Below are 16001 nucleotides of genomic sequence, written 5' to 3' on the forward strand. Positions count from 1 at the left end.
GATGATTACCAGTGAATGATATTGCTGTTGAATTTTCACTTTCCTTCAGTTTCCATTCCTTCCCTCATGCCTCTCTATTGTTTCTAGGTTCCCAGAAGATACCATGAATGTGTCACAACTCCAAACCAGCAAAGGCTAAGTGCCAGTCTCCTTCAGCTAATGAGAAATGAATGCTCCAGAGCAACACACTCAGCACTGTCTCCTCCATTCACCACCACCCCAAAAGTTTACACTGCCATCTTCACAATTCATCCCAGGTAACCTCAGATATGTGTCTTGGATATTAATGTTTAGAAAGCAACAGACTTCCACCAGTATGCTTTCACAGAATACCTCATTCAAAAAGCTTGGATGAACTCTTGTCTGTCGGGTGTTAGAGTAGGAAACAAGCACAAATGAAGCACCAATCCTCAAATCTGGAAAGAAGTAACAGAGTAGGGCTCCCACCTCTGTGCAATGAGGCAAATCTCCAGACTGCTTTCTTGTTTTGCCAGCAGAGGAGCTGTAAAGTGTGGTGGGACAAGCAGTGTGGTAGAGACTGGTGAGCAAACTGGTGGGCTGTGTCCCTGGTCCCAGCATCCTGCTCGGTGGTAGCTCACTAGCGCGGCAGGAAAGAGGGCAACAAGCCACTGTGTCCTGAATGTCCCAGGCTGGTCAGAGGGAGAGAGCGGGCTGCCATCAGCATTCTGGGATGCCTGAGTGGAAAGGCCTTGACATCGGAGCGCACATAAGCTTTGGTGGGAGCGGGAAGACATATATACGTTGTGCACCTACTGCTGCACAGCGAAGGTTTGAACTCGAGGGGGTAAGGCACGGGTGTGCACAACAGGAATGTACACCAAGGTGAACTTCCTTGGAAGAACGGGTTCGCTCTCACCAGTGAGTGCTGAGGAGTGGCGGGTGAAGACCTTGGAATTTTGGTGGAAGATGCTTTGCTGCTCTGATGCGGCGGGAAGGCTCACTCTCAACTCCGTTTCCCTACAGTTCTCCCCATCGGTATCTGCTGGAGTTGTAGGTGGGAGGAGTGTGTGTGCGTGTCTGTGTGTACAACGTAGCTAGGCATTCGTCACTTTATGTTAAGGCTGGAGGGGTGAAGAATATCTTCCTCATCGGTACGACGGTCATCTGTGTGAAATATTTTTGAGGAGGCACGGAGTCCTCCACCCTTTCCTTTTCATTTAATTTGATTGTGTTCATGGTCATGAGCACATCTTTTTCTATAGCTCCTGACTCAGAAGTTACGAATGTTATCAGTCCTGGAGAGCGGAGTCTTCCGACGGCTGCTCAGAAGTGTGGAGCACCAGACCATTTTCCATACTCTCATCTTCCCCCCTTTCTACTCTCCCACTCACCCACGAGGAGCAGCTGGAGTATTCACTTTCAGCCAGAAGGGAAAACAAGCAGACAGCTGTCACGCTATGAATCAGATTTTAGACTGTGGTTTGGAGAGGAAGACTTTAGCTTTATTTCCCACTTGCAGAACAAAGAGCATCTGTTTTTGACACTTGCAGTTTTGTGCTGATCTGGGAGACTGACTTGCAATTACAGATTCCGTGTAGGGAAACTGAATTCAAATAGCCAATGCAAAGTATTCTCCTTACATTTTTTCATTGATTAGGTCACTGTGAAATTAAATCCAAATTATATGCAAAAGAAGAGAACGTTTAAATGAGAATGAGGGGTAGCGTGTGTGTGATTCTCTTTGGTCTTGTGAATGGTGTGACTAGAAATGCTATAAGCAGACAGACTGGTTATTAGTTTTATTGTTTTATGGAATTTGAAGACAGTGAGTGCTGAAGAATGAACAGACTTTGGCTTGAAAAGTGTCCATGTGTGCTGCAGTAGTGAGGGATAGAATGGTTTCTTGGACACTCTGGGAATCAAGAGAGCCAAAAGTGAGTCACATGGACAACTGCAGACATCACATTTAATTGTGTAATAATACTACAGCAAGCACAATTGGAGCAGGCTTGCTGACCTCACAGCTGAAAGCACTATTTAAGATCTGGCTACCAGATGTTCCAATAGGATCTAGCCAGCTGCTAGCAGAGGTTACCCTGAGTGTTTTAACAGGGAATATTTACAGCCTAATAGTTCGGAAGAGATGATTGCACTAATTTTCTTCTCTGCCCTGCTGTGGGACGAGGCACAAGCGTGGGGATTCAAGGACGGAGTGCTGCATAACTCTATTTGGTTAGGTAAGAAATAACTTAATCATGAATGTTTTGCTGAAAAAGTCACTGTGTTTGCCTAACATGTAGTGCAAAGATGAGCACCTCGAGATACAAAATTGAGCCATACATTAACACTAGCAAAGTCCTGCATCGAAATTGGTGATCATTTTATTTGAGTAGTAACTGTAAGTTTTGTCCTTATGAGCTTACTATTTTTGCTGTTTCTCTGAAGTGCAGGAAAAAGGAGTTAGGGATTATTTCATCTGAATGTATTTTCCTACAGCACGAGGTAAAGTGAAAACAGCGTTAAATAACAGTTGCTTCTAATGAAGGAAAACGAGTATGAAAAGAAACATTTGCCAAAGGAATGAATTACTTTCTGCATGAACATACTTCAAATGCCTGGGGTCCTACATATGAAACTAAATGATCTGGAAATAATAGCGATAATATTTCCTGGGTTTCTAGGAAAGTGCAGAAATGTCTATGTTTTGGCTGTTGGTTTGTTCACATCATTAACAGTGAAAAGGAGATTTCAAAAGGGCTATAGAAAATGCCGTGGGAATAGTTTCTTATACCTCAAGTGGGTTTAAATAGCTCTTAGACTTCTCTTATAGATCTTTATAATTATTCAATACAACAGAAAAACATAGCCAGCATATAGTCACATAAAGGATGCCAAAACAAAAACAGGCAATGAGTGCTCCGTTTTATAGACAAATACAAACTCCTTTGTCCTTTCTAGGATGTTGTGTATTTCTTTAAGGATTTTAAGGAATTCCTGCAGCCGGTACACATTTCTGTTGGGCTCAGATGTTTCATGAGGGATTGGGGCCGTGCTCTGTTAGCTGGTGCAGCGACCGCATGACTCGGGTCCCTTCCCAGAGGACCATGTAAACTAACAGGAATGTAAATGAGAAGAAGTGATCTACATTGTTTTCCATTTGACTGCACATTTTTAATGACTTCTCTTCCCTTCTAAACTCGGAACTTGCCTGCTGCGTCCTGTAGGGGCTGAAGGTGCTCAGGTGGGGGAGAGCTCTGAGGGAGGATGGGTTGGCAGCTTCACGCACCATCTCGAGGGGCTGCTGTTCAAATACAGGATGACAGAGAAGAGAAACAAGCAGAGCTTGTATTCTTGGCTGGAATAACAGTAAAGAGACACAGAAGATGAGGAGAACTGTTAAGCCTTAATAGTAGGGGCAGAGAAGTTGAATTTGATACAGGCTGTGATGGGCATTCTCGTATAGAAGGGATGTGGTCGGAGCAATGAGCCAAAAATGAGCTTTTCTGTAGCTTGTACAGGCTCTCCCTGCACAAGTGAACAGCACGTGTGCCGTGCACAGCTCCTGTCTTTGGTTTAACCATTCTCACGTTCCCTGGCACAGTTTTGCTCTCAGTCAGCCGGTGGTCTTCCAGTGCAGTGGCAGGGAGAGCGGGGCCATGGACTGTCCCAAGAGGCAGCCTGGATGAGACCACCCTGATGCTGGGGAAGGAAGGTCAGGCACACACCGTGCCACTTGCACTCAATGGGTCCGGGGGGGTGTTTCGTTTGCAAATATTGGCGTAGCCACATGACTGCTGCAACCAGCCACCCTGGGTGTAGCCTTTAGGGGCTTCTGCAACGTAGATGCAAATTTGTGATAAGGGTGATCATTTAAGCAGTTTTATGAATCGAGGTCAATTTGAAGAAAAATGTTTCTAATTCTTTAAAATGAAGAAACATAGTAAAATTACATTTTGCTACACCTTTAGCATTTACCATGAGACTAAAAGTAAAAATAAACCATGGGGTAAAAACTGACAACTTGCTCTAAATAAACACCTGAAAAATCTGGAAGCACAGTGTGCAGCTTCGAAATAATCACTCTGCTTTCTCACCTTCTGGACTCTGTTGAAGCTCCTTTAGAAATGTAGTGCAACTGCAGCCATAAAATTATTGAAACAAACCTCAAAATGCAGTTAATGGAATTACCAATGGAATTCAGTGACTTTATATATAAATGAAGAAAAAATCAGCAAAATCACAGCCATTCAATTTATGCACTTTGTATTTTTTTAAAAAAGTGTAACTTGGACAGTAAAACAAGTAACCCCAATCTCATACTCAGTATGCATGAGCATTAAAGCAAAGCCTCCTCCCTTGAATAAAACCTAGGAATGCGCAGCAACATCTGAGCTTTGCTTATCTCCTCTTCTTCCAATAAAGGACTATCAGGACCAAACTGAAAATGAAGGGAGTTTTCCATTTTACCTTTACTCCTCAACAAATCATTAGCACAAATACAAAATCTTCAATTAATGCCAGTCGAGAAATGTTTATGTCTTTTACCTTTTTTCTTGTTACAAAACATCTTTTGGGTTCTCAGTAAGCAGGCAGCCCTGCTGCAGCTGACTGTATCACCTTCCCATTAATGTCCTTCTTGTATAATGGAATTTTATTGTGGCTCATTTTTGACGTGAACACATTATAACCAAAGGTTTATTGTAAACTGATGAGAGGATCGGAGCAGTTTTGCCCAAATACGCTCATATGCTTATTCGAGAGCCAGTGCTTAGTGCCACAAAGCAGTTTTCCCAGGGCAGCTGCTGCACTCTCTGCGTTCAGGATTTCCTCCCCGTTCACACACCGTGTGCCAGTTTAGGGGCCATACCTACCCCATTTGGTAAGGGTACTCTGAGCACGACCCTGCGCGTTAGCAGAAGCCTGTGCCAGTAACTCTACGTGGCCAACCTTTGCTTCAAAGTTAATTTATTTTTATTTAGTATTTGTGTCATGCATATTCAGGGAACTATATCAGGCCAAATCTCATTTTTGTTGTGTTTGTGCAGAAGAGATTGTCTGCATTTTGTCGTCTCCTGCTGCTGCGGGTGAGTAGAGGGTCACTGTCCTTGCAGGATCCTGCTGTCTCTGGGCTTCAAGGAGAGATTTTTAAGACATGTGAGTTGGAAGAAACATGCCAGCCATGTAACCCATGATCTTTTGTGTAACAACCAAAGAAAAAAAGCGGGTGGAGAAATCCCTGAGAGAACAGACCAAATACGCAGGTTTTCAGGCAAAGAAACAAAGAACTTTGCTGAAAGTTCTCGTTGTTGTCCAGATTTCAGACAGGTCAGGTAACGAGAGCAGCCTTCAGGCAGAGTCCCCCATCAGAGAAGATGCCCAGCTGAGACTGGGACACATCGTGCTCTGTAGTGCTGGCCCCGGGGTACGTGAACAGTGTGCATTTACAGCGGCAGGCATGTGCTTGTGCTTGCAAGTAAAAATAACATTTTGTGCAGGTTTGTCTGCACAGCCATGGTATCACCTCCATGGAGACTAGTTTTTATTCCTGCATGTGTGTGTTCGTGTATGACTGTGAATATGGGTACAGGTGTGTATACATCTGCAGATACACAAATATGTAAATATGTATTCGTAGATTCATAGATTCATAGATTTCTAGGTTGGAAAAGACCTTAGAGATCATTGAGTCCAACCGTCCCTAATCCCCATTAAACCATACCGCTAAGTAGATCATCCACCCTATTCTTAAACACATCCAGGGATGGGGACTCAACCACCTCCCTGGGCAGCCTATTCCAGTGGCTGACAACCCTTTCAGAGAAGAAATACTTCCTAACATCCAACCTGAATCTCCCCTGACTAAGCTTATACCCATTTCCTCTTGTTCTATCACCCAACACTAATGTAAAGAGCCCTTCCCCTACCTCCCCACCTTCTTTTCTCAAGTATTAATAGTTATTAAGTACAATCCTTTGACCTAGGTCTGGTTTGGCTGATGCAGTTTATCTTTCTGCACAGCCCCTAATGTAATTAAGAGGGAGGGGAAAAAAATGCTTGTGAAAGATCTGATCAGTTAATTAGGATGTACTGTTAGGGAATACTGTATCGTTAAACTGTGGCACACCGAACCAGCATCAAATCTCAAAGCTTAATGGAGTACATGTGTGTGGTCTGTCTTCCCAAAGGCTATTTTTGTCGTGTTACAAGGGAGTAACGGAGATAAAGATTGGTGATTGCGCTCTGCAGGGTAATATCACCCACCAAGACATGTCACGAAGACTCAGTGGCACTGCTGTGGGTAGAGCAGCCCTTGCAGAAGCTGTGAAGAGCAGGTCTTTCCAGCAATATTCTGGAAAACGTGATGCCTATCCATACTGACATTTTAGCGTCAACACGTGGGGGTAGATACCTCTTGAGGGATAAGATTTGAAAGCAGTATTGCCAGGTGAAAAAGTCAGGAGAACAACTGAAAATGGTAAGGTTTTACTGTCAATTCCAAGATTGCTGAGTCCCAACAGTTGGTGGTTCCCCTCGAACCTCGGGGGTACATCCAGCAGCAGTTCCAGGGAAGGAACAGGGTGGGTCTTGCAAAGGTGACTGTCAGACCGACACGGGCTTTTACCAGCAAACATCACTGAAAATGGGCTTTAAGGCTGCTCTTGCTTTGGCTGTGACTGGTCCCCTTTGCAAAGGTGACAAACCTTCCAATTCAGCAGCCCTTTCTCTCTGAGTGTAAGTGGGGCAGCTCAGCTAATCCCAAGGACTAGTTTGTGTTTTTCACTTCACCGTTTGGTTCCCTTCCCCGTGAGCTGCAGCGATCAATAATGTCAGCTGCAGGTTGTCCCCTGGGTGTGCAGTGGGGCTAAATGATGTGCTGTTTTCTGTACTGCTGAGATTTTCAATTCATGCATGCTGAGTCCGATGCAATCGTGCTGTAAAGAAGCAGTGAGGGGACCTACCAGGTTAGACATGACGGACAACTGGGTGAATGAAAAATAATACTTCTTAGGAATAAGTTTTTAATTAAAATTGATTTTTTTTTTTTGAACATGGCATACCATTATTCCACAGCTGTTAGTTGTTGTGAGTCCTCATAGCAATGGAACTGGCTTCTTCAGAAAGATTTTTCCACGGAATATATGTTATCCCATGCCGATTTCAGTGACATTCCCACAATGTTACAGGAAGCAGCTCTCAGTCTTCCGAGACTGTTGTCAGCAATATCATTTACTTTACTGGGCGCAAGGCCAGTGACTGTGGGTCCAAAAACTACATTGGCAAACATAATTCTCTATCTAGTAAGGGTTCTCACCATTGCTAACCACAATTCAGTGGTGACCACGTTTTTTCTAAAAAGATCCTAACCTAGCCAAAACTACTGACTCTTAAGTGTGTCCCTAGAAAAGACAGTCTTTTTTTCCCATGACACAAATAACTACTGTAAAAAATGCTTCCTCTTTTGCATCTTTTTTTAGTCCTGTTGACCAGTGATAGCTACGGACAACCATTTCTCTCAGATTATACTAAATGTAAGAAAGACCTGAACAAAAATGCCATTCAGATTAGATATGCAGATGGATTCTGGGGCAGATTTCCACACATATGGCATCAGACAAGTGCAACATGAAAAGATTATAAAACTTGTAGTAGTACTGGCAGTTTCTAGGTTTCCCTGGAAAGCTGCTTTATATTGTACTTGCAACAGCAAAGAAAAAAAATAACGAAGAAAGTGTATTAATTTTCTGTAAAGCAAAACCATCAGCCAGCAATTGTTCTGGTTCTGCCCTTTGTGACACAAGCTCAGATATTTTTATTTCACATTTTTATTCCCTTTAATTTCTGCCTCTCCTCTATCCAAGTAGCTCTGATTTAACTTCTCTGGAAATCCAAAACAAAGCTCTGATTCATCTTACAAAGGCACTTAAAGTTACATCCAAAAGTCTGCTGTGATAGCAATCCAGAAGGAGGTTCCCCCGAGTCAGGCAGGAGACACAGAACTAGTGATGCTGACACCAGCCCATCGTTCCCATAACTACTGCCTGCTGAGGAGTCCCAGGGGAATCCTTCCCTGTGTTTGTTGATTTTCTGTTGTTCCAAAATTCACCAAGCTCTGACTAGCTCTGTTGTTCAAAACTTCTCCCAAACAAAACCATACCATTGGGTTGCAAAAACATGCCTTTGGGTTGGGAGGCACAGATTTTCCTGACGCTTTCCAAGTGGCAGAGCTACTAGCTGAACATTTTGTTTCTCCTCTCACCTGGCCAGCAGCCCAAAGGGCAGGTCTTGGGGAAACTGGTGGAGGTGGTGAGAGCACCCCGGAAGGTGGGCCAGCCGAGGTGCAATGCTGAAATGATTTCTTGCTTTGGTCCCACAGAACGAGCAGCTGGAGTGTATCACAGGGAGTCACGCTCCGGGAAGTACCAGCTCACCTATGCAGAAGCGAAGGCGGTGTGTGAATACGAGGGAGGACATCTGGCCACGTATCAGCAGCTGGAGGCGGCGAGAAAAATAGGTTCGAAAAGAATCACCGCTGTTTGCGTTTCACATCGCTCGTTCATAACGTTGCCGGTCTTGTATTTTCATGAATTTTATGAACTCTGGGACTCAGAGACTTGCCAACGCTCTGGATTTTTGCCCAAGTTGCATGCAACCTCCCCCCTTGGTAACAGAGCGTGACTGTGCTACCTACAGCGCTGTCAGGGATAACATCTACAAGAAAGATGGGGAGAGGCTGCTCAGGAGGGCCTGTTGTGATAGGACAAGGGGTAATGGTTTTAAAATAGAGGGAGGGTAGATTCAGATTGGATATTAGGAAAAAATTTTTTACCATGAGAGTTGTAGAACACTGGAACAGGTTGCCCAGAGAGGTGGTGGATGCTCCATCCCTGGAGACGTTCAAGGCCAGGTTGGACGAGGCCCTGAGCAACCTGATGTAGTTGGAGATATCCCTGTTCCTTGCAGGGGGGTTGGACTAGATGACCTTTGAAGGTCCCTTCCAGCCCTAACCATTCTATGATTCTATGATTCTATGATTCTATGATCTGCACACAGTGCGTACGTATCCCTGAGCTCTGGGTGCAGGATGGTCCTGGAACCAGCAGCACCCAGGGGAGAGCCATCTGGCTGAGCTGGGAAGCAACGGTGCCCCCCCAGCTACAGCACCTGGGGGCTGCAGAGGAAGGTGTTTATTCCCAGGAAGCTTCTATAGTAAATGTGCGTTGCTATTTTTCATATCATCAGCCAGGACGTTTTCATAATGTTTATTCCAGCCATATTTGCTGTGAGAGAGAGTGAGTGGTGTGCTTGGGGTGAAAAGCGGAGCTGAGTGAGGGTTCTGCAGTATTTCTCTTTGATTCCTAACGAGAAATGATAAATTCATTCAGAGCATTAGGAAAACAATGGAAAATATCCTCCACTCCAGAAATTTGCAGGCTATGCCGTTGAGTCAGAAGCTGGCTCTCAGCACCAGCACACATGTAAAAAGGGTACTTTTGTCTCTTCTGAGAAGCTTTTCAGTCCTAGGACGCCACAAATATGTTCCAGTTCGTCTCGGTGAAAATATGGAATTGGCCTCTACCAGACAGTGAATAACATTGCATGCTTTGGCTATTGTTTTTAAGTTCTCAGCCACAAAATGCATTAACAGGATCTTTTTGTTTGGCAAGAAATACTTGAGGCACTTCAGGTATTTAAATTTAAATTGAAAGTATTGTAAGTAAATACTTTGTTTTCTTAGCTGTCTTGTATATGTAGTATTTCATTCACTCTCAGAACTTACTGTTGCAAACTCTCGAGATACAATTAGATAAATTTGTATGACTTCCAAAAGGAAGCAAAGAGCACACTTATATAACTCATCCAACATGTAATTCGGTTACAGATGCTGGTACAGCACTTAAAACTCACTACCCAGGAAACTATATAGTCCGTCTCTATTTAATTTTTGTTTTCAAATGAAGAACCAATAATCATATTGCGGGGAACACAATTCGATTTTATATTCTGTGTTTAAAATTATCCTCTCAAAGTACTGTTCTTTCCTGCAGTTTGATTTCTATTAGGCCAATTACACTGAAGTCATTGATCAGCTTGAGTAAAACTTTACTTACTTGAATAAAAAGCAGAGTTTTTTGCCCGGGATTGACTTACCACATCCGTGTCTCGTTTTCTCCCTGTTGCAGGTTTCCACGTGTGTGCTGCTGGCTGGATGGCAAAAGGCAGAGTTGGTTATCCCATAGTAAAAGCTGGAGCCAACTGTGGCTTTGGAAAAACCGGTATTGTGGATTATGGGATTCGCCTCAACAGAAGCGAGAGATGGGATGCCTACTGCTACAACCCTAACGGTGTGTTTAAAAACAACCCGTTGCTCTTCGGTGATGTGCAAATGTCTTGTTTTGTGCAAGAGTGTTTACATTTAGCCTACAATTTCACTTAAATAACTAATCTGAGGTGTTTAACCTGGGAACCATTTTCCAGATGTTTTGCCTGTAAACAGGCTAAATTTAGTGTTAACCTTTGTTCCTTCTTCCTTGTGCCTGAGACAGAACAACTTTTGAAAATGAATGCTGTGTCTGGGACTGAAACACCTGACAGATCCAGCTCCCAGCAGCACCTTGTATGCGTGTGTGCGTGCATGTGTAGCTAGATGGAGAAAAGTGGATCTCCAAAGCAGATCTGGGGACATGGTACAAACATGACGGACAAGATTTCACCAGATATGGGACATCTCTCCGTTCCCCTCCATTCTCCACACTGCAGATGACTGAAATATTGGCATGGCCACTGTTTCAGTTTAGCTTGATATCACTTTGTGTAGCAGGGAAGACAGAAAAAGTAGGCGCCAAGAAGAGCAAAGCTCAACTTTGCGCACTGCTTGGCTCTCCTGCTACTCCAAGCGTACTACCCTGCCTGGTAGAGCCAAAAGTTGGAGTTTTCCGTGACGTCTGTACAGCTGTGCACATCTTGTTTGTGCTCACAGGGCTTTGGGCTTGTTTATGTTCGTCAAGCAGTTGTTAATCAAATAGCTCTGTGGGGTGGGGGACACTCGCAGATGTTCAGTGCACAAAGAGAACTGCAAGAGAGGCTACCACGTTTGTCATTACTGCATGTGAACTGTCAGCCCGACCTTCTCCTTTGTCAGCCTTCTCCTCTGGGCCGAGAGTCAGTTACTTTCCAAAAGCACAAAAGGAAACCAGAACTGCCAACACTTGGCAGATGGCGTGAGTCTCTCCCATTAAAAGGATATGTACTCTGGCTCAATGAACAGATAAAGCTGGGCAGGAGTTAGAATCATAGAATCACAGAATGATTTGGGTTGGAAAGGACCTCAAAGATCATTCAGTTCCAACCCCCCTGCCATGGGCAGGGAAACCCTCCACTACACCAGGTTGCCCAAAGCCCCATCCAACCTGGCCTGGAACACTTCCAGGGATGGGGCAGCCACAGCTTCTCTGGGCAACCTGTGCCAGTGCCTCACCACCCTCAGAGGGAAGAATTTCTTCCTTATCTCTAATCTAAATCTCCCCTCTTTCAGTTTAAATCCATTGCCCCATGTCCTATCACTACACACCCTTGTAAAAAGCCCCTCTTCAGCTTTCCTGTAGCCCCTTTAAGTACTGGAAGGCTGCTATAAGATCACCCTGGAGCCTTCTCTTCTCCAGGCTGAACAGCCCCAACTCTCTCAGCCTGTCCCCATAGCAGAGGTGCTCCAGCCCTCAGATCATCTTCGTGGCCTCCTCTGGACCCACTCCAGCACCTCCTTGTCCTTCTTGTGCTGGAGTTGCCTGTTTGCAGGTGGGAAACAAGTAGCCTGGGGAAACGAAGACAAATCTTGGATTGAACTGAGCCTATGCTCTTCTCTAGGATGCTAAAGATGTCAAGAGGAACTTGTGGAACTGTTTGCATGTTTGCAATGTACATCCAGCCTAGCAATGATTTGGAGCTGAGAATTACAGGGCTCACAGACATCGTACAAACTGAGAGGGTTAATCACACTATCTGGCTCAAGGATCCTAACTCACGTGCCCTGAATCACCCTTAGAAGGTACCTCCCTCTCCCTCAGGTCTGGACTTGGGGAACTAGGACAAAGTCTAAAGTCAGGCAGTGTGGGGTCCCCAGATTGATTGATCCCACTATCAGGGAGCTGGTAAAGTTCAAATGGCTGTGGAATGAGTGTTTTTCATCCCGAAGGAGACATTCCGAAGGGAGCGAAGAGCTGCAGCAATAACAGGATGCAATGCAATGTGTGTGATCGCTTGCCTGTCTAAGTTCTTTTGCAGAAGACACACTTTCAAAAGGTTTTTGAAGAAGAAAGAATGAATGCCAGGGTGACTTGCAAGTACAGCTGTAAAGCTTACAGCTTGACATTGCCAGAAACCCCAACTGCCTTTTACATAAAACATTGAGCTCTGGCCCAAAGTCCACTGAAGTCAATGAAAGCTTTTTCTCTGAAATCAGTGAGTTTGGGATCATGCCTCTTGCTTCAAAAATATCTGCTCCCAAAAGCTGACATTTATTGTGAATGCTGAGTGCTTAAATATATGACAAGTGCTATCATGCTGGGTGTTCCAGTGTGGTTTTCTACGGATCTGCTGGGTCAAAGTCCACAAAGATTTAAAGCACAGCCATATCCAGAATGAACAGTTAAACTCGCTTGTTTTTATTTTTCTCTTAGGAAAAGAATGTGGTGGAGTCTTCACAGATTCAAAACATGTTTTTAAGTCACCAGGATACCCAAATGAATATGAAAACGATCAAATTTGCTACTGGCATATTAGAGTAAAGTATGGACAACGTATTCATCTCCAGTTTCTAGAGTTTGATGTTGAAGACGACACTGCTTGTATGGCCGATTTCTTGGAAATCTATGATAGCTATGATGATGTCAATGGCTTTGTGGGCAGGTAAAGCAACTCCAGCTTTAATATGCAAATAATCAAATGATTTAATTTTTTTCCCCAGAACATTACTTCAGAAGAATACTGTATTACCTTATGCAATTAGCACCTCTGATATGCCCATAATACTTGTAGCAATAGTACCTGACTTACATTTCCTGGAAACTTACTTTACTGTCATTAACACAGGCCTGTAAAGAGTTTCAGAGAATTGTGCCCTTTTCTGCTTCGTTAAATTACATGAAAAAAAGCTGCAAGACTTTTTAGTTAGCTGCTCATCTTAAACCTCTATTATTTTGTAGGAAGAACTCCAAGCACTCTCAAATTATTTTGTATTTGCTTTAATTGAAAGAAGGGAGGTAATGTGTTAAACTGTTAGCAAAAATGTATTTAATTTAAGTTACCATTTTCTACAAAAGCAAAATGTTTTCTAACAATATCGGAACAGAACAAGCGTTATATATCATCTCTCTTAGTAGATTTACTTTCCCTCTTTGCTTAATTCTCACTTTCTTTTCTTCAATGTCATATTTTTGCTTGTCCTTTAGCAGTCATATTTTGGTACGAAATACCTCAATTTTCAGGAACAAAAAATAAGCCAGAAAAAGTGACAAAAACCACTTCCCAATTCCTGCCACTTTTCGCATTCTTTCTACAAATCATGTGTAGCAAAGCAAGGATATAGTCCATTTGTTTTGCCTTTACAGCTAATTTTAAATGTTTTTCTTGATAATGTTCTTTCTTTCTTAGACTCGAGCCATTGTTCTTTTCCTTAACGCCTTGCTAAATTGCTCTTTTTCTTGCTTTGCATCATTTACTTCCTGCATATATTGAAAAATGTTTTCTGCATTTTTCCCTCCCCTAAACCTTACTATAAAATAATGACAAAAATCCTTTAGGCAATCACTTTGACATATAGAGAAGAGTTACAGACACTGAATTCCTACAACCAATTTAGCCCCACGAGCCACAGCTCCAAAGGAGAGTAGAGCCCGAGAGCCACCGTTCAGCGCAGGTCCCCACAAAGTGGGGGTGTGTCATATTTGCCGTGTCATTTAGTCATGACCATTTATATTTTTTTCCCAGGTTTTGTGGAGATGAATTGCCAGATGATATCATTAGCACAGGTAATATATTTGCACTCGTTATGGTAAAAAAAAAAAAAAATCAGCAAAATCACCTTTTGTCCGTACTTTCTAATGTAAAGATGTTCAAAGACACAATCTCTGCTCCATGGCCAGCATGTCATAGAACTGCTATTGAATCATAGAATCATGGAATCATGGAGTGGTTTGGGTTGGAAGGGACCTCAAAGACCATCCAGTTCCAACCCCCTGCCATGGGCAGGGACACCCTCCACTACACCAGGTTGCCCAAAGCCCCATCCAACCTGGCCTTGAACACTTCCAGGGATGGGGCAGCCACAGCTTCTCTGGGCAACCTGTTCCCAGTGCCTCACTACCCTCTGAGAGAAAAATTTCTTCCTTATATGTAACCTAAATCTCCCGTCTTTCAGTTTAAAACAAAAAACAAAAAAAAAACAAACCAAAAAACAAACAAACCCACAACTGCCAGCATCATCGTTCATCACTGCTGGTACTTCTAACTGTAAAAGAAAAGAAGACTATTCAGAAGATGACATGAGTGCATCCTGCTGGCCTTACAGAGGCAGTACACCCAGGCATGTTCAGGAATTTTCACATAGGCACATTCATACAACAGATCTGTAATCCATCATCAAGTCCTACCCATGCGTACAACCTCCATGCACCAATTTTACTCATTTCAAGAGCACGGACTGCAAGACCAGTTCTAAACCTGGTTGTAGATATTATTCTGTCTAAACAGCAGGTCAAGGTCCCATTAAGACATAAACCCAAGTCGCTTGTACCTCTCAAGCGTTGCAAAGTCACTGTGCAGGGAAGTAGCCACGTTCCCTGGGGATCAGGGATGGTCTGTGCAGAAACTCTCATTGGCAGAAAACCAGAAAAGCTGAATTGTGCCATCCCCCATCTCCCAGTTCGCATGGGCCGGGTGGAGATGAGCAGGTGGCACTCATGGGAGAGTGATATGGCAGCGGTGAGCAAGCCTGGAGATCCATGTGTGAGTGTCTCACACGTGAAGTGTGACATTTCCCAGCATTTCAAAGGATGGGAAACGCTTTGCAGAAAGCACCAGGTGCAGCAAAACTGTGTCAACCACTGGGCTCTGCCAACAAAGAAAACCGATGAAAATCTGCCTGGTTTTCCAGGGGGATAATGGATCTATAATCCTCCCAGGGCACAGCTCAGGTAGACAGACCAGGTGGATTGCTCCAAAGACCTCAGAAACAAGCAAGAAAGAGCACTTTAAAAATAATCTGAAATATCACATTTTTATGCCACCTGAAAACATAACCTTTGTTTTTCTTTTTCTTGTCCCAGGCAATGTTATGACCTTGAAGTTTTTGACAGATGCCTCAGTGACTGCTGGTGGTTTTCAAATTAGATATATGACTATGGACATGCCTTCAAAGTCAAGTGATGGAAAGAATACAACATCCCAAGGGAAAACAAACTTCTTATCTGGAAAATTTGGTATTATATGAGCAGAGTAATGAGATACACTCATTAGGAAACATGTTTTAGAACCCAATTCAGATATCTGTTTCTTCAGATAAGATGTTTTTTCATATCTTTCTGACTTTTTAGTTTCTGCTTTTATATAAGTTTTGTTAATAATGTATACTAGGAAATAAATTATAAAATAAACTGACGTGAGTAATGGAGGACTTTTTAGATTACAAGTACTGTAAAAATCTGGAGAATTCATTGTTAGCAAAGATTTAAACATTGTTTTTCTATATAAACTGCTCCTTCTCATTTCTTGCACCACTGGAACAACTTTTTGTGTGACCATTTCAGTTATTTTTAAATTTAACATTTTGTTCTCTTCTTGTTTTCCTTGATTTCTACATATTTATTTTTTAGATTGTTGCTTGGTTTCTTCCTGTTCTCTACACTATTACTTTTTTTTTTTTTTAATTAACTGATTTCCCTGAACTCAAAAGGCCTTTAGTGTAACCTTATTTTGAAGATACATAAACTCATCTTGTGGCTGGCTTAGCAGCCACCCATGTAACTGTCTGATGTCAGAAGCAGCAT

At 43.1% G+C, this 16001-nt stretch overlaps 1 protein-coding gene across 1 annotated transcript; it reads left to right on the forward strand.

The window, feature by feature from the left end:
• The first annotated feature begins 2104 nt into the window (after positions 1-2104).
• Positions 2105-15454, forward strand: TNFAIP6 (TNF alpha induced protein 6). Its single transcript, XM_009991813.2, has 6 exons — positions 2105-2198; positions 8336-8473; positions 10143-10304; positions 12636-12864; positions 13945-13985; positions 15282-15454. The coding sequence occupies exons 1-6, from the start codon at positions 2105-2107 to the stop codon at positions 15443-15445; spliced, it is 828 nt and encodes a 275-aa protein (XP_009990115.1). The 3' UTR covers positions 15446-15454.
• The last annotated feature ends 547 nt before the right edge of the window (positions 15455-16001 follow it).

This window comes from Tauraco erythrolophus, chromosome 8 (genome assembly GCF_009769465.1).
Source record: "Tauraco erythrolophus isolate bTauEry1 chromosome 8, bTauEry1.pri, whole genome shotgun sequence".
In the NCBI taxonomy this organism is placed as follows: Eukaryota; Metazoa; Chordata; class Aves; order Musophagiformes; family Musophagidae; genus Tauraco; species Tauraco erythrolophus.